The sequence below is a fragment of the Diospyros lotus genome, chromosome 13 (genome assembly GCF_014633365.1).
Source record: "Diospyros lotus cultivar Yz01 chromosome 13, ASM1463336v1, whole genome shotgun sequence".
Lineage (NCBI taxonomy): Eukaryota > Viridiplantae > Streptophyta > Magnoliopsida > Ericales > Ebenaceae > Diospyros > Diospyros lotus.
The window spans coordinates 37,443,013-37,461,516 of NC_068350.1; the positions used below are offsets into that span (position 1 = coordinate 37,443,013).

An 18,504-nucleotide genomic window follows, 5' to 3' on the forward strand; every position below is an offset into this window, starting at 1 on the left:
CTTCTGGCAGCTGCAATCGGTAAGCCACTGCTCCCACCTTGGCCACAATAGGAAATGGTCCAAAATACTTAGGACTCAGCTTGGAAACTAGAATTGTGGTGTAAGGCTGTTGGAGGAAACGTCTGACCTTCAAATAGACCTGCTCCCCCACTTCAAATGATCTTTCAGTCCTCCTTTTATCCGCCATCTGCTTCATTCAGTTCTGGGCAGTGGTTAACTCCTTCCTTATGATACTTATCAGCGACTGCCTTTGTGAGAAATACTCGCCCACTGCTGCCATAGTAGGATTAGGGCCTGAAATTGCAGGTAGGAGGGTTGGTTTATACCCAAACATGGCCTCAAAAGGACTCCTTTTGATGGTACTATGGTAACTAGAATTGTACCACCATTGAGCTAGGCCTAACCATTTATTCCAGCTCCTGGGTTTGGTGAAACACATGCAGCGCAAATAGGCTTCAACACATTGATTTACCCGCTCCGTTTGTCCGTCCGTTTGGGGATGGTATGCAGTTGACATATGCAACCCGACACCTAATTTTTTGAATAATTCCTGCCAAAAGCGACTGGTAAAACTGGTATCCCTGTCAGATATTATGGATTTGGGCACCCCATGGATCTTGATCACCGAATCTAGGAAGACTCGTGACACCTCTGTTGCTGTAAATGGGTGAGTTAAGCTAATAAAATGGCTGAATTTAGTCAACTGGTCTACTATCACTAATATCACATCCTTCCCTTCTGATCTAGGTAGGCCTTCCACGAAATCCATTGATATCTCCTCCCATGCTTGCTCCGAAATTGCTAAAGGCTGCAACAACCCAGGGTAAAGGACCTGTTCATGTTTACACTGCTGACAGATCTCACATAATAGCACCAATTGTACCACATCCCTTTTTAATCTTGGCCAAAAGAAGAGTTGCTTCACCTTTTGATAGGTGACCCTTACACCCGAATGTCCCCCTATTGGTGAGCAATGTAAGGCCTTTATAATCTGCTCTTTAAGCGTTTGGTCTTCTCCAACTACCAATCTGCCTTTGTAACCCTTGAGTTAAAGTATATCCCTTAGGATTTCCTTGATGCCCTGCTGGTTGCACTGCTAATTGGGCTACCCTCTCCTTAATCCAATCCGTGGTGTCATAACTTCGTACCAACTCCTGAATCCACATAGGCAGAACAGTAGATATTGCATGACAAGTGCCTTTCTCATCCCTCCTGGACAATGCATCTGCTACCAAGTTTTCTCTACCCTTCCGATATTGAATTGTGAAATCTAACCCCATCAGTTTGGAGATGCCTTTCCGCTGTAATTGTGTGTGCAATCTTTGCTGCGACAAAAATTTAAGGCTTTGGTGGTCTGTTTTTGCCACAAACGAAAACCCTTCCAAGTAATGTTGCCATCTTTCTACTGCTGCCAATACCGCTAGTAGTTCTTTATCATAGACACTCAACCCCAGGTGTTTTGGAGCTAAAGCCTGGCTAATGAATGCCACTGGTCGTTCTCCTTGCATCAGCACAGCTCATATTCCTTTGTCACAAGCATCCGTCTCCACTACAAAACCTTTTGTAAAATCCGATAATGCCAACACCGGGGCCTTAGTCATAGCCTTTTTAAGCTGAATAAAAGCAGTTTCAGCTTTAGGATTCCATTGGAAGGCATCTTTCTTAAGTAATTCAGTTAGGGGTTTGCTTATTGTCCCATAATTCCGAATAAACTTTCTGTAATACCCCGTCAATCCCAGAAATCCCCTCAATTCTTTTACAGCCACTGGTCTTGGCCATTCTACCATGGCAGCCACTTTAGCCGGATCTGTCCTCACTCCTTCTCCCGACACAATATGTCCCAAATATTCCACTTCAGTTACAGCAAAGGCACATTTAGATAACTTGACATACAATTGATGAATCCTAAGGACTTCAAAAGTAAGGTGAAGGTGAGTAACATGTTGTGTTAAATCAGGGCTATAGATGAGGATATCATCAAAAAAAACAAGGATGAATTTCCTCAAGTAAGGCTAGAAGATTTGGTTCATTAAAGCTTGAAAAGTTGCGTGCGCATTGGTTAACCCAAAGGACATGACAGTAAATTCGTACAGCCCTTGGTGTGTCCTAAAAGCGGTTTTGTGGATGTCATTAGGTGCCATACGGATTTGGTGGTAACCAAATCTGAGATCCAGTTTGGAAAAAACCTTGGATCCATGGAGTTCATCTAGTAAATCTTCAATTAAGGGTATAGGGAATTTATTTTTGACAGTGTGAATGTTAAGCTGCCTATAATCAATACAAAATCTCCATGTACCATCCTTTTTTTTAACAAGAAGTACAGGAGAGGCATATGGGCTTTGGCTGGGACGAATTATAGAGGTTTTCAACATAGAATTGACTTGTTTTTCTATTTCAGATTTTTGGATGGGAGAGTATCCATAAGGCCTAATGTTAATAGGGTCTAAATGTGGTTTCAAAGGAATGGAATGGTCCAAAGAACGTTGGGGTGGTAAGGAATGGGGCTCATCAAATAAGTCCTTAAAATCCATCAAAAGTAGGCGCAAGGTATCCGAATTATGTACCTTCCTAGAGATTTGAGCTTCAATGGTCTGATCAGCTGGCTATTGGCTATTTTGGGACTTGTCGTCCTCCTGCACTGCCATGGCTTGTATAGAATACAGTTGTGCTATCTATCCTCCTTTAGTGAGCATCATCTTGTGCAGCTTGCTGCCCTTAATCATCCTGCATTCTCCTTGCTCTAGACTGCCCAACAAGGTAAGCCTCCTACCTTCCACTTCCACAGTCACCTCCAACTTATTGAAATCAAAAGTTAAGGGACTAACCATCTTCATCTAGTCAACACCGAGGATTATATCGCATCCTCCCAGCTCCAAAACTCTAAGGTCAGCCACAAATTCTTGATCCTGCATCACCCATTTGAACCCTTTGCATTTGTAATGACTGAACATCCTACTACCATTAGCCACTGTTACGGATAAGGGAGTAGTTGCTGTTAAGGCCCATTTCAAACTTTTGGCTATAGTTTCACTAATAAAACTATGGGTGCTCCCACTGTCAATCAATACTATTAGTCTTGTTTTCCCCACATGGCCTTTTACCTTAATAATTTGTCCCATGGGACTGCCTTTTAATGCATGAAACGAAATCTCGCCCCCTTCCTCCTCTTGTAATTCCTCTGGATTCCCGTCTTCTTCCGCTATCACTGCTTCTTCTTCTTCTTGTTCTCCTTCCATTTGCATTATCTGTTTCTTGCATTGGTGTCCAAAGCTATACTTGTCCCCACACTTGAAGCAAAGCCCTAGCTGTCGCCTCTGTTCCATAACCGTATTCTTGGGCCCTTGAGGGTTGGTTGTAGGCCCCTTTTGGTGTTCCTTGAGTCACTAATGGAGTCATGGTCTTGAAATTACCCCCATCCGATTGGCCATTTCCCAATCCTACTCTCAGGGGTACCCTGTGTTTCTTGAAAATTGCTTCCAATGTCAACTCTTGGAGCCTCGCTTTTTCTGCCGCTTGACTTACAATCGTTGGCATCATCATCTTCACCATTGACCGAAGCTCATCCCTCAACCCACTAATGAAGGTCGAGACTAGATATTGCTCCGTTAAACCAGGTTGAGCCAAGCACACAATGGCTCTCAATTCCTCAAACCTTGTTTGATATTCCACCACTGACCCTTCTTGTTTTAGTTTACTGAACTCTTCGATTACATCCCCAATACTCCTTTCCCCAAATCTTGCACATAGCTTTTCCGCAAAAACACCCCAATTCCTTTCCTGGTCTTGATCTTGGGCCCATCCTTGGTACCAACAGTCAACCGTATCGTTTAGATAGGCTACGGCCATCGTAACCTTCTGCTCCTCGGATACCTTATATAACTAGAAGAATCTCTCACAACGCCTCACCCACCACCTCGGCTTAGTTCCTTCAAACATAGGGATTTTTAATTGTGGACTAGGGGTATGGTTATGAGAATTATATAGAGGGTTTCGCACCTGAGTTTCTTGATTCGACCTCGACTCCTCCGCCCTTAGCTGGTCTCGATTGGGTACATGATCCTGGGTTGACAATAAGGGTTTCGAGTTCCCCCTAGGAGGAAATTCTAGTGACAATCAGAATTGAGGCAAGGACGATAAGATGCCCAAGACGTTGTTCAGTCTTTGTTCGTATTGTTCTAAAGCTTCACGGGTTCTTTCCGCATCCCCTTTTATCTCGTCCTTCATCGCGACCAGTTCCTCTCGCGTCTGCGTCATCGCTTCTTGAGTCTAGTGCACCTCAAATTCCATCGCCTCCATCTGCGTTTCCATCTGCCGCGTCCGTGTTCCTTCGGTCATTCTTTCCAATCCGTCCGCCTTCGTCCGTCGCAAGCCTCTGCCCACCCACAGTAGATTCGACCAGCTCTGATACCACTATGTCAGGACCCGAGGCTTGGGCCTAACTCGATTGGGAATTAGCAGCAAAGAGAGAGAAAGAGAGAGAACAAAAGTGAGAGAATTCCGGAATTACTTCTTCATTGATGCCTACTTCTTTACATGGGCAGTATTTATACAATCAATCCTAACAGAATAACCATAGTTGGTTATGGCTAACTTCCCGCCTTATAGCTCCTAACTAACATACAATGTAGGCTTATTCCCTAACTGCCCTTAGGGTCGTGACAACCCTTATAACTCATATCATACCAAAAAGTTTCCCACCAAGTTTTTTTTGGTCTTCTTCTACCTCTTCTGCCAAGACTTATTTCATTCCATCCATTATCCTCACATAAGCTTCCATTGGTCTTCTTCTCACATGGCCAAACCATCTTCATAGTGTTTCACATATATCTTATCTTCAATAGGAGCAACTGCAACCTTATTATAAAAAACCTCATTTCTAATTTTATTTTTTCTTACATGGTTGCATGCAACACCCTGTCTCCTTATCAAGTGCCTCCCCTAACCCCTCCACAAGAAGTCGCAATGGAATATCCCCATTAGATGGATCTCTCTCGTACCTTGACACGTGATTAGACTCTCAATTTTTGTTTTGATCCCAAGTCCAATCTTCCTTATTGGGGGGTTTCACTTTTTCACACCACTTATCATGCATATAGAATTACATCAAACTAGGATAAGACCAAGTATGAGTTTATAACAAAATCCTCATTCCATATGTATCGTATGTGTGGCTTTAATACATCAATATGCTATTGGATATGCTTTAAAGATGCATATATGATCTTATACAAACTTTCAACCCTTATGATATCTAGCCCAAACTAGTCTTCCTTCCAATTCTTGCATGGTCTAAAATATTAAAACACGATGCATGAAAATACAATCTCAGTAAAGCATGAGAGCCAATGCGATCACTACTCATCAATCACACATTTCATGAAGGCAACCACTAAGTTTGACATTTTCTCATTCACCAAGTGCACCTCCTTCGAGCTTCAAGCCCCCTTTGCACAAAAATCCTTGTTCAAACATTTTCTACCATTGCACAAAAATCATCGCAACACATTCATGGCATTGAAACATCATTACAAACTCATGCTAGACCAATTCTTTTTATGCAGCATGCCTACGTTATGCACACATACCATTCATATAATATGCCACATTGCACATTAGGCTACCACAAAGCATTCCATGCATCACGCCAACATAAATGAACCATAACCATGCACTTCTCTCTTTTCCATAGACTCAGTTAGTTGCTTGTCAAATGGTAGTTTCTGTCAAGCTTCTTGTGACGCTCCTAGGGTTTTCCAAGGATGTAGAATGGAATTATGGAAGAGTTTGGGAGTGAGAGAACAGAAAGGGAGGGAGAATTGGAAGAACTAAGAGAGGGAAACAAAATTCAAATTCATTCATAAGCTGTTATTCTCTACTTCTACAACCTATTTATAGACCAAAGCTTTATAAAGAGGGAAATTGAGGAAGGAGGAATTAATCTATCTTATATTCCTACAACAAGTCAAGTAGCTGATGTGTTTACAAAAGCCATGGCAAGACCAGGTTTTGAATCTCTAATTGGCAACTTGGGAATGACAAGTATATATTCTCCAACTTGAGGGGAAGCGTTGGACAACGAGATTGGGTGTTCAAGTTTAAAGAGGGAAAGATAAGGTGATTGGATAAGATAAGATTTAAAAGTTTAAAAGATAAGGAAGACTGAAAGATAAGATAAAGCTCCAAGATTCAAGGAAAAGATTCAGCTTTAAATCAGAAGATTAATTCCAGCATTTTGACTATTAGTTACTGTTATTTAAATTTGAATTTATTCCTGTTTTCTATGAGATATAATAGATATTTTGTACTCGTATAAATACATCTACTCGAATTCAATAAATTTCCAAGCAAGCTTTCAAGAATTCAGCTTATTTCAATATCAATCATTAAATCCACCATGTTAGAGGAGCATGGCATCATATAAATCACATCCTAATTGTATAATTCCCCAACACATAGCCACTTTGCCTAAATTGCATACAAGTTTCTTAAATTCCTCTTAACTACTCTAGGATCCTTGCATTAGTCATCTACAATTATCAAATGGCATCTCAGGCCTTAGCCCATTCACATATGTCACAAGGGTACAGGGTGTTACACCGCACATCCACCATAACATCCCCATCTCAATTATGTTCAGTTTTGCACATGCTGATGTTTTACTGTCCAGCATTTGGTTAAGATTCAATCATTCAATAATATATCAAAAACGAAAAGGAAAAAAAGAGGATCTTGTGCCTAAACAACTGCCTGTATGAAACTTCTGATGGGATGACTGGGTTTGATTATTTTTGAACAAAAAATATAAAAGAATAATACAAAACAACATACAAAGGATCATACCAAAATTTATAAGAGACTCTTCAACTTGACACACATTTTCATTTTGTCATCAGTGGGTAAACTTATATTGGTTTCTCAACCTATAAATCCAACTAAAAGAAATCCATTGCCAGTTACAACCCCTTTCTATGTTTCATGTCCATCTTCCAGTACTGATTTACTCATTCTTTAAGGTCTAGTTATTTCTTTTTAGATCTCTATTTGCACCATTTTTTGCCCATTATTTTTGTGTCCAATTGCTTCAGAAGCTAGAATTTCTTCAAGGTTGCAACTACAAGGTTCCCACTTAGCATGTTACTCAATTTGTTTTTCTTCTTCTTCTCTTCCCTCTTCCCCAGATTTATTGAAGATCCAGCCATCCCCCATGTCTTAACCCTCACATCCAGGTAACATTAGCACCTTACCATTTGCATTCAACCCTTAACAAACATACAAACATAAAACTACAGCCTACCGCTTAATTCTTTTTGTTCTTAAGATTGTTGGGTTTCATCCACAAAAGTCATGCTGACCACTATTGAGGCATTCAAGATGATTTATCTGCTGCTTGTTTCTTCTCAGGTCCTGTTGTCAATTTCCTTTCACTGTTCATCATGTGTTTGTCTTCCCATTAATTTTTTTAATTTGATGGCTCAAATTGGTGGGGGAGGGGCAATCCATCCTTCTCTGTACATCAAAAATGATTTAAAACCTTTCTTTCTGCAAGTCCTCCAAATAAGAAAACTTTGTTATTCTTACATATCTCACTTGATCTCCTAAGATGAGAAGCCAACCGCTCAAACTATTTTCCTCACTAATTATACCCTCCATCCAAGTTCTATCTTTTTAATTCATAGCCAAATTTACACAATTTATTTCCTTGGATTAGCATGAAAACTGAAAACAGATCCAATATATGTTTATCTCGGGTTACCATCATACCTACAAAGCAGAGGTGGGGCCTCATTGGGGCGGGAGGGCATGGCCACCCATCACCCTAACTTTCAGTTTATTTAATTTACCCCCCCCCCCCCAAACTTTCAAGAGCCTTTGATTTACCGTTATACTTTTCAAGATAATTTCATATACGCTATGGTTGTTCTTGTGACATTTAAAATTTATTTAAGTTTTTGTAATGTTGAATTGACCCCCCCCCCCCCAATATCTTATACTAAGAAACAAAATAAGTGTAATAGTTTTGTAAAAATAAAGAGGTACATATATTTTTTTATTTTTAAGCATTATGTTTTGATTGAGCCTATATGCTAATATATATGAATGCATATAGTTATATTTATATATTAACTTTTTTGGCCCGGCGACAATGTTTGCCACACTCCGCCCCTGCTACAAAGCATCATTTCCGGAAAGAGTTGCAGGTTAATACTGAATTATCTGACTACTTTTCAGGCATACAATTCAATAACTAAAAAGGTTCCGTAAACGGCTTACCAACATAATAGGGTTAGCATCACCTCAAGGAAATCCAAAATTAAGCAAAAAGAAATAGACATGCGCGTGTAAGAAGTACAGTACCTCGGCAATATACTTGTAGTAACTGTTCTCCAAAGGATATTTCTCACTTGCATAGAACAGCATATGCTCTGAAATAAAGAAAGTCCACGTAGCAACCAACATTCAATCTCAACACGATAACAAGAAAAGCAGAGGGCAAGCAAAACAAACTGATTCATTTCACCTAGAAAATGAGCGAGGCCTTCGAGACCGTCAGGATCGCTGAAATAACCAACACCAACATTCATGGAAGCGGCACACTGAACAACAGAAAACACAAATTCGAAGCCTAATATCGTCAATCAAAGCAAGGAAATCCCTGGAATTTCAGAGTTGCAGCGATTGAAAAACCTTTTCGGTTTCGGGATCGCGGACGAGTAAGACTTCGAGCGCGTTCTGGAGGACGACCCTACGGTAATCCCGCTTGTCGTTGCGGGGCTTGACGATCTCCACAACCTCGTCCTTCCCGAACGCCATCTTCTTCTCCCTCTTCCCTCTTCCCTCTTCCAATTCCGATTCGGAGCTACGCATCGACGTGTATCGAGGGAATACTCTTTAAGACGGGCTGCTTTGGTCAACCAACGCTGACAACTTAAGATTAAGCATAATTGATAGTGTCCTAATAGAGCATTAAATATGCTCATTAAGCTCCGCTTGTCATTAGTTAGATTTTGTTTAAATTTAATTGATTTTTCTTATAGACCTCGGTATTTGGATAGAATCGATCAAGATAGAATTATCCTTTTTTGTCATTTCAATTATTGATGTTAGGATAAAAATGTCATTTAACATTTTATTTACCAACAATACCCTCTCTATTCATAAGTCAAAATTTCGTTCTCTCTTGTTAAATTTTAGTCTATCGCTTGATTTAATGAATTCTTAAAATTCCAAGAGTCACAATGACTTTCTCCAAGAAACTATTATGTGCTTCATTCTCTCTTACTTTATTTATTGAATTTTAAGAATATCAATATTAACAATGGTCTTCCACAAAAAGTTATTATGTGCTTCTTCTTCGTCCAAATCCAACCTATATTTCTTCTCTATCATATGCTTCTTCTTCATCCAACCTCTATCTCCATATCTTCCTCTCTATCTCCTTATTTTTTTAGAGAATTATGAAAATAAAAAATAAGGAGAAACAAAGACTCTATGTTGTGTTTAAAGGTATGATACCTAGAATTTATTCATCCTGGGAAGAATGTGCACCACATGTGCTTAGTTTTAGGGGCAGCTTATACAAGTCTTTCAAAAGTGAGGAAGAGGCTGTTGAAGCGTACCAGGCTCTCTTTGAAGGAAGGTTGAATGAAGAAACACTTTCCAATGACATTGGTGTTGATTTTGTCCATTCTATGGCTGGGAATTGCAAATGGAAGAAAGAAAAAAGAAAGAGGTTCTATGTTGTTTTCAAAGGAAATCGACCTAGGGTATATTCCAGCTGGGATGAATGTGCACCATATGTGATTGGTTTTAGTGGAAGTTTATACAAGTCATTCAAAACTAAGGATGAAGCTGTTGCTGCGTTCTACGCTTTCTTTGATGGAAATCAGAATGAAGAATGAAGTTCTAGTGTTAGATCTATCGGTACTTTTGTCTCGGATTTAAATACAGACTCTGGTAAAATGGAGGACACTTATGCATATAGCAGCTTAAATTTGTTCATTTTAGGATGTATATTTGGATTAGTTTTTGGTTTTTTAAGTGGAATGTTATTTTGAAAAGTTGTCATTGATGTAGTGATTTATGTTAGAAATTATTTATGATTAAGTGCTTGAAACAAAGAAATTTGCTCGAATGTATGCCAAGCTATTATGAAATTGTTGTTGCGATGGGATTTGATGGATGGCTGATATATATATAGAAGTTTAGAAATTGTTATGCATTTAGCTTCATTTATGTTTTGATAGTTGATGGTCTTTTAAGTCATAATGGTTTTCGTTGTCAATGCATTATTTGAAACACGAAATAGTTGCAGTAGTGGCATTCCAAATTGTCCGGGCGGACTTCATCCTTGATGGCAATTATGAAGTCCGCATAAGGGAGCATCCGGGTGGACTTCATCGTTGATGGGTCCGCCCGTACACTATGTTGGACCCTAATATCGATGGGCGGACTTAAAAATATGAAGTCCGATCGGATAGTGTAGGCAAACTTAAAACAATATCAAGTCCGCCTGACGAACTTAAACTAATATGAAGTCCGACCGGATAGCTTTAGGCGGACTTAAATTAATATGAAGTCCGACTGGATAGCTTTAGGCGGACTTAAACCAATATGAGGTCCGCCAAGTGGATTTAAACCAAGATGAAGTCTGCTTTCGGACTTCAATATTCTGCTTTTATGAACAGTAAAATCAGTAATAATATTGGATGTTTTGCCGGTTCATTTTAAATACCTATAAGTAATACATTAAATTAAAACAATGAAAATTACAACCGCTAACTAGAAAAAACAATGAAAATTACAAGAAATCACCATATAATAATACCACCTATCTAACTACAAGAAGTAATTCAGGTAGAACACATGCAGTTCTCCAATGGCATTTGGCAAGTCTTCTTGGCCAACTGCGTTGACAAGATTATGCTGTGGGTAAATCACAATTTAATATTCATCATGATGAGTAGTTTTACAAGCAGAGAAAATAATACAAAATATAAAGTGGTCAAAAAAAACCTCATGGGGAGAGACCCACATGAGGTTTTGACTAAACTGAAATATTTTCCTTTCACATCCTAAATTCTCACATTTTCCCTCGTTCGTTCATCAAAGGAAACAAGAATACAATTGGGTATAATGCCCACTGGCCACTACACATACAAAGGAAAAGATAGTTTGTTATATAAAACAAGATACAACAATTGAATTAAAACTATAGCTTAAGAATACTTACCAAACATCAATTATCATCAATTACTTTACTATATCTATATAGATAATATGCAATTTTCTTCCGAAGGGCAAGGGCATCATTATTCGTCTGATCAGTGACCCAACGATCCTCTCTGTGTCTCAAAATGTCATCAATGAATTTTATTACATAGCAGCCACAGCTGTGACTGTATTACAAATAAAAAAATTCAATGTCAAACCATTTAATGATAACAATTTAATGTATTCAATTGACTTTTGTAATATTTAATTTTAAAGTTGCAGTACCTGTCCAGTTGTTGTGGAATGTTCACCTTTGCCAGATCAAGACTCTCCAGCTCTCATTCTTTACATGGAGGCGCAGGCGTGGAGATATGATTATAATATTCACTGCGCATCAGGATCGTGGGTAGGAGGTACCCGAATGGTTTCATGAACTCGAACCTGTACTTCCTACTATCTTCAGACCGTGTCAGGGAGTCGTAGATGACAATTTTCATCTCCTTCAAACAAATTTTGGCAGTGATCCAGTGCTCGTTCTTTTGAGAAATAGGAACCAAGACCTACATGTAACAAAATATGTCACGTGCAATTAACTAAATCAATCATTAAAACTAAATACTACTTACGTAGTCAACTTTCCACCAAGCGATGTCTTCACCAGCCTTTCCTGAGATATAATCGAGTAGCGTTGATTGGGCTGTCAAGTTATCATTCCCACTGAGGAAGGAATTGAACAACCCCTGAAAGACAAAGGTTTGAAATTTATCACAGGCGACATACAAATGAACAAAAAAAAGAGCTAAATGAGATGGGCTGAGCACTCACAAAAAATGATGTTGGCATCACCACATAGTTGGTATCATATGGAGGATGCTCAGACTCCTTATTTCTCCTACGTCGGAGGCAACACAAAAACATGTCAATCACACACCCATCCATCCATGATGTCGGTTGCTCTAAATCTTGGAGGTGACTCGATAATAGATTGAGCAAGAAACCAGTGTCCCGCCTATAATAACCAACAATTATTATTAGGGTGATAATTCATTACCAATGTAAATCATTAAAGTACTAGTTATATATACTTACTTGATTTCTTCTTTTAAGCTGATATACTGATTGTATCCATTCGGGGGGGAATAATTCATCGTCCAAGCCCGATGCACTATAAGGAGGAGGACCATCCTTTCCTGTCCCCTCTTGCACTTGGGGGGGTAACAAAGTCGTGTCTATTATTGGATCCACTTTGACCCCCTCCAGGACATTCTTCTTAATCCTCTTCCTCTTCCTATAATGTTGCGTCGGATCAATGAACGATGTGCGACAATATTGCGATGGTGCGCGATCACGCGCAATTCGTCCACCGTCCATAACCACGTCTTCCGGTAACTGTTTTTAATTAACCATTATAAGATGGTAATACTTTAAAATCATATGTAAATATGATAAATTTGGGGCTTACATCTACTTGGGATGTTCGATCCTCCTCAGCTGGCTGTTGATATGTGGGGTCAGGGACGGTCGAAATGCGTAGCACAGCTAATAGTTCTTGCTGGTTTCTCTCAACTTGCATCAACTGAGCGTTCATGCCTAACAGAGCTTCCTGATGTCTTAGTACTTCCCTCAACTGACAATCTATATTTTCTTGATTCCTCTCAAATTGCCTCAACCAAGAGTCCATACTTTGCAACAACTGAAGTGCTTGAGTCAGCATCTTGGTCATCTACAAAATGAAAAAAAAAAACTAAAAATGAAAAAACAATTACAAACAAACAATTGCTCTTCACACAAAAAACAATATGTAGCGAACATACCTCTAACTCATTATGTCTATGATGCGTACGCTTGGGTAGTCTTGCCTCTGACATATTATAGCCACTAATAGACCCCTTATCCTCCCCCTCCACCCTCTGACCGTCTTCATTTTTTGCACCATCATCCTTGCCTGCCTTCACTGCCTCCGCCTCTTCCCCACCTCCCTTGCCTGCATCCTCAGCCCTGCCCACCCTCGGTGGATCAACCTCCTCCCCAACCTACTTGCCTCCAATATCATGATCATGATCATGATGATCACCCCCTCCACCTCTATTTTTGTAGACATCAACATCAACCCAGTGCAGGGGGTGAAAGGACCTCCAAAAGTCCGTGTCCCTCTCTGCCTTAGTGGGCTCAAGCGTTTGGCTCAATCCTTGTGCCCACAAATGTTATAATAGGTGGTCATATATTATATATTTAAAAAAAAAACAAACGATAATAGGCTATGTTGGGTTACACACATACCTTATTAAGACATTCATCATAATTAATGCTTTTAGGCCTCTTGCTAGATAACCACTTCCTGCATTTGGGTATCATGCCTAATTCTGGTACTATTTGAGCCCATTTTCCTTGAACACAGGGAAATGTCTCAATCAACCACCACTGTAGACAAAAAGAAAAAAAGGTTTTATAATGAAAAACAAAACAAAAGATAACAAAACAATCATATACAATAAATGATCTTATGTATTTAAATAGAGTAATATGTAGCTAAGCGTACCTGAAATGCCCAGACAAATCCATAAATGTTCACTTTCTTTCCAACCTTACCACTCCGCTTGTCAACCTTGGTAGCCAGACGAAGGAAATACAGAGTCTGGCTATATATATACGTACCCCACGGGAATGCCTGAAATGCTTCTAAATCTTAAATCATAGTCCACAACATATCAGGCACATTTTTACGCTCATTGTGCCCCAACAATATCATGTTCACCACAGAAATGTAACCTAGTTTCAGGACATCGTCTGCAGCCAGATTCTCTCTAGTGAGTACAAAATTTATGTCTTGCCTGGACACCAAATGTTGATGTGGGAATAGTCATGTCCATAAACTGTCATCCCCTACGGGCCTCGCTTCCAAAATTTTCTTATCTACGGGGCCAAATTGAAGTCCACTAATTAAGAGAAACTCCTGCTTACCGTACCTATATATTTTCCTACTGATCTCGAACCACATTTCATCGTCACGGGCCTCAGGAAACGTCACCTCCCTAAGAAGAACTTGGTAGATTAGCTGCGGTGCAGACATTTGGAGGGACAGGGGGATCTGCAAGAAATGACCGAGTGGGCCCGACAAGAATGCTTCCAATATGTTGTAACAGCCGAGAGCGAGTCGAACTGGCCCCAGTTGGTTGATCCAGCAGTGTGTAGTAGCCCGTGTTCCAGGGGGCAATACCATTTGATCGTGAATATAAGTATATTTATTTCTCTGTGGATCCATCTGTATAATAAAAGCAAAAACAATAAACAATACAAAAACAGCAAATGGATAATATTTTTTAGTATAACATATTAATTTCAGTATCAACAAACTAAAATTTAAATTAATAAGAATAAAGATGGGCGGACTGACGTAATTGACGATGAAGTCCGCCAAATGTTTGGCGGACTTCATCCGGTATGAAATCCGCTAGCTGGACTTCTCAGTTTTGAGCTCAACACTGTATTGGGTAAATTCATATGAAATGAAGTCCGATTGGCGAACCTAATCGAATATAAAGTCCCCTTGGCGGACATCATCCAATATGAGATCCACCCAAAACCCGATTAAGCGAACTCATACCCGATGATGTCCGCCTAGCGGACTTTATTCCATATAAGGTCCGCCTAGCGGACTTCATTTACAATCAAATTCGCTCAACCAGGTATTGTGCGGGAACTTATCGAAGATGATGTCCGCCAAGCGGACTTTATACTATATGAGATTCGCTTGGCGAACATCATCAACCCACCCGAAATTGGCAAACCTCATCCCAAAACCCTAAACCCATTTGAAGTCCCCCCAAATGCCCGATTGGTGGCACTTCATATGGGATGATGTCCGCCTAAGATGATCGGAAGATGAACTGGCTTCATTGGGCGGACCTTATCATGTATAAAGTCCGCCCAATGAAACCCGTTCATCTTCCGATCGTCTTCCATTACCAGTTTCCGGTACAATGCAATGGCTTCATTGGTTCGATGGGTTTAGGATACAACAATGCTAAAAAATCACTAAAAATAACATAAATAAAATACATCCTTACCTGACCGGCAGTTGTACGGTGGTAGGACGGACGTCGCTGGGCGGACTCACAGATGTCGCATGTTGGCCGGCGAGCCATGCGGGTCACAAACGTCAACGGACAAAACGTAGCACGGTGGCCGGCGGGTCACAAACGTCGACGGACAAAACGTGGCACGGTGACCGGCAGGTCGAACGGTCGCTGAGTCTTTCAACGGATATCGAGCGGGTCTTTGAGAGAGAGAGAGAAAGAATGAGAGAGAGAGAGATAGTGTGTTTAAATTTGGGAATATCATGGTTTAAGTTTGTGAGGGCATTTTCGTCTTACCAGCACACTATTGGGCAGACTTCAATTGCAAACTTCAATTGATTTGAAGTCTGCTAGCGGACATGAAAAAAAATTAAGTCCGCCTAATTGTACTGGGCGGACCTCATTTAAGTTTTCTCGATATAATTTTAAGTCCGTCGACTCATTAATTTTTAAGTCCGCCGAAAATGTAGAATATATGAAATTAAAAGTAATGACAAATAATAGAGAAACAACTCTTGCCAAAAGACAATCTACACAACAAAACCATAAAATAGCCAAATTTTTAATTAGATTCGCAAAAGGTCGCAAGCATAACAAAATATGATCTGGGCATTACAAAATAGGATGAGAAACCCGGGCATTACAAAAGATGAATAGGGGAGAACGAAAAGTATTTCACTTGTTGACGGAATCAGAGCTGGTGTCAGGGATCAGGATGACATTATCTTTGCGATCTTTCTCTTCTTGGATAGACTGCAGAACTTCTATAAACAGATCATACATCTTCATCAATGGAAACGTCTCACGCAGAAATTCCCTCTCGTCGTCTTCCCCAAACTCAGCTATCATCCTTCTCAGGAGTATCGAATTTTCATTCTTCAGTTCATCATGATGTTCCCTGAGTTTCAGGTACATCGTCTCCAAGCTTTTCAGTGATGGAGGGATTGTCCACTCACCAGTCCTTTTTCTCCTCGATGGTGTTTGTTCATCCATGGGATGAAAACTTAGTTTCAAAAATAGGTTGCAAAGGAAGAGGGATAAGTATAAGTCTTGCTATTACACTGTTATTTATAGAAAGAGAGGTAAAAAGCTATAGACGTTCCGTTTCCAGGAACAAGTAGATGAACGGGTTAATGCATGACGTTTTCCAATGATTTTATTAATTGGATTGCAGAATTTTTATTTTTATTTTTTTTGAATAAATTCATTGTATTAAAAAACCAATATGTATTAAAAATTAAGAATACTGTTTAAGTTTTACTTATAGGACTAATAAAATCAAAATTATAGTTACTTCCAACCAAAACACTTAAATCAAAATCATGTTATTATTCAAAGTTTTTATAGTGTTTATATAGTTAACATCTTACAAACTACTATATAGTTATGAAGAAATTATTCGTTATTAATGTAAGTTAAATCTTCAAATAGGTCAAATAGCAATATATATAATATTATGATTTAGTTGAGTTGAACTATATGATTTAGTGTGCACGGGAGGTATAATCACAATATATGATTTCGACAATTACCTATGAAAGTTAATTGATTATAATCAAATGGAATATTAAAATGTTATGCATTGGAAAATCTATGCTTTGTTTTACTTTAATTATTAATTATTTCTACATTTAATTATTAATAAAATCAAAATCGTAGTTACTTCCAACCGAAACACTTAAATCAAAATCATGTTATTATTCAAAGTTTTTATAGTGTTTATATAGTTAACATCTTACAAACTACTATATAATTATCAATAAATTATTCGTTATAAATGTAAATTAAATATTCAAATAGACCAAATAGCAATAAATATAATATTATGATTTAGTGTAACTCATGCTCTGCTCGGGAGGTATAATCACAATATATGATTTCAACAATTATCTATGAAAGTTAATTGATTATAATCAAATGGAATACTAAAATGTCATGCATTGGAAAATCTATGCTTTGTTTTACTTTAATTATTAATTATTACTACCTTTAATTATTAATTATTACTTTAATAATTAATTAATTATATTACATACTATCCTGCTTTAATATATTAATTAATAAAATAAGATAAAATAAGAATAATAACGATTGGAAAACCCATGCTTAGTTTTATTTTAATTATTAATTATCACTACCTTTAATTTAATTCTTGTTTTGGAGACTATCCTACTTTAATATATTAATACGACATCGAGCGTATAAGGCATGATGTAAATAATATTAAGATTAAAATATAATTATAATTTATACATATTATGTTGTAATTTGTTGTTCTATTTGTAACAATTTTGTGAAGAATTTGTAACATTATAAATCTTATAAATAAACATATAAGATTTATAATGTTCACCAATATATTGCAAATCAAAATACAAGAGCAATTTGTAATATTAATTTGTTGTTCTAAGTGATTGCATGCAATGGGAATCGAATCATGGTGACGATTGTTCACTAATAGATTATAAATCTTATGTCAATTCTTATTCTTAATATATTATATTATAAGTTTGATATGTTATATAATGTGGATAGTATTTTTTTTGTGTTATTTTTTTTATTCGAAATCATTAATTAGTATTTAATATATTTTAATGGAATAAATTCATCAATAAAAATTCTAAATATTATATATAGATAATGTGTTAGCCCCATGAAGTCCGTCCATCTTATATACTGTTGGGCAGACCTCATCCCATATTAAGTCCGCTCAACCGGTATTGGGCAGACTTCATATGGGACGAAGTTTGCCAATACCCGGTTGGGCGGAAGAAGTCCGCCAAGCGAACTCTATACTAGATGAGGTTCGCCAAATACTGGAATGGACGAAATTTATCGTAAATGAAGTTCACTTGGTGGACCTCATCTAGTATAAAGTCCGCTTGGCGGACTTCATCCTTCAAAAACCAATCCAGAGCCAAATATACGTGTTTGAAGAGTAAGACATTTAAGCAAATTAAGGCTGGGATATACTATGTCAAAGTCAGTGAGACAGATAAGAAAAATTTGAGAAATTTAGGGTAGGCAATGCCCACCATTGGCTATATGTGGTTCCGCCACTGTATGCAGAACATCTTTGTCCTTAATCTCTTATAACAAAAACTGATACACAGCCATATTCTTGCAGAATATCTTTGTCTAATGCATAAATAGTAATTCATATTGCTTGGCTACCTTGGGTTCCAACTACAGTCTCATTCAAATCTATCATGTGTGA

At 38.4% G+C, this 18,504-nt stretch overlaps 1 protein-coding gene across 1 annotated transcript in view; it reads right to left on the reverse strand.

The window, feature by feature from the left end:
• The window catches only part of LOC127787837 (insulin-degrading enzyme-like 1, peroxisomal), a 128,110-nt gene extending 119,202 nt beyond the window's left edge, over window positions 1-8,908 (reverse strand). Inside the window, exons 1-3 of the mRNA XM_052315864.1 lie at window positions 8,686-8,908; window positions 8,519-8,594; window positions 8,356-8,423 (exon numbers count right to left, since the gene is read on the reverse strand). Of these exons, the coding sequence (XP_052171824.1) occupies window positions 8,356-8,423; window positions 8,519-8,594; window positions 8,686-8,865 (324 nt within the window). The 5' untranslated portion in view covers window positions 8,866-8,908. The remainder of the gene's footprint in view (window positions 1-8,355; window positions 8,424-8,518; window positions 8,595-8,685) is intronic.
• Window positions 8,909-18,504: the final 9,596 nt, after the last annotated feature.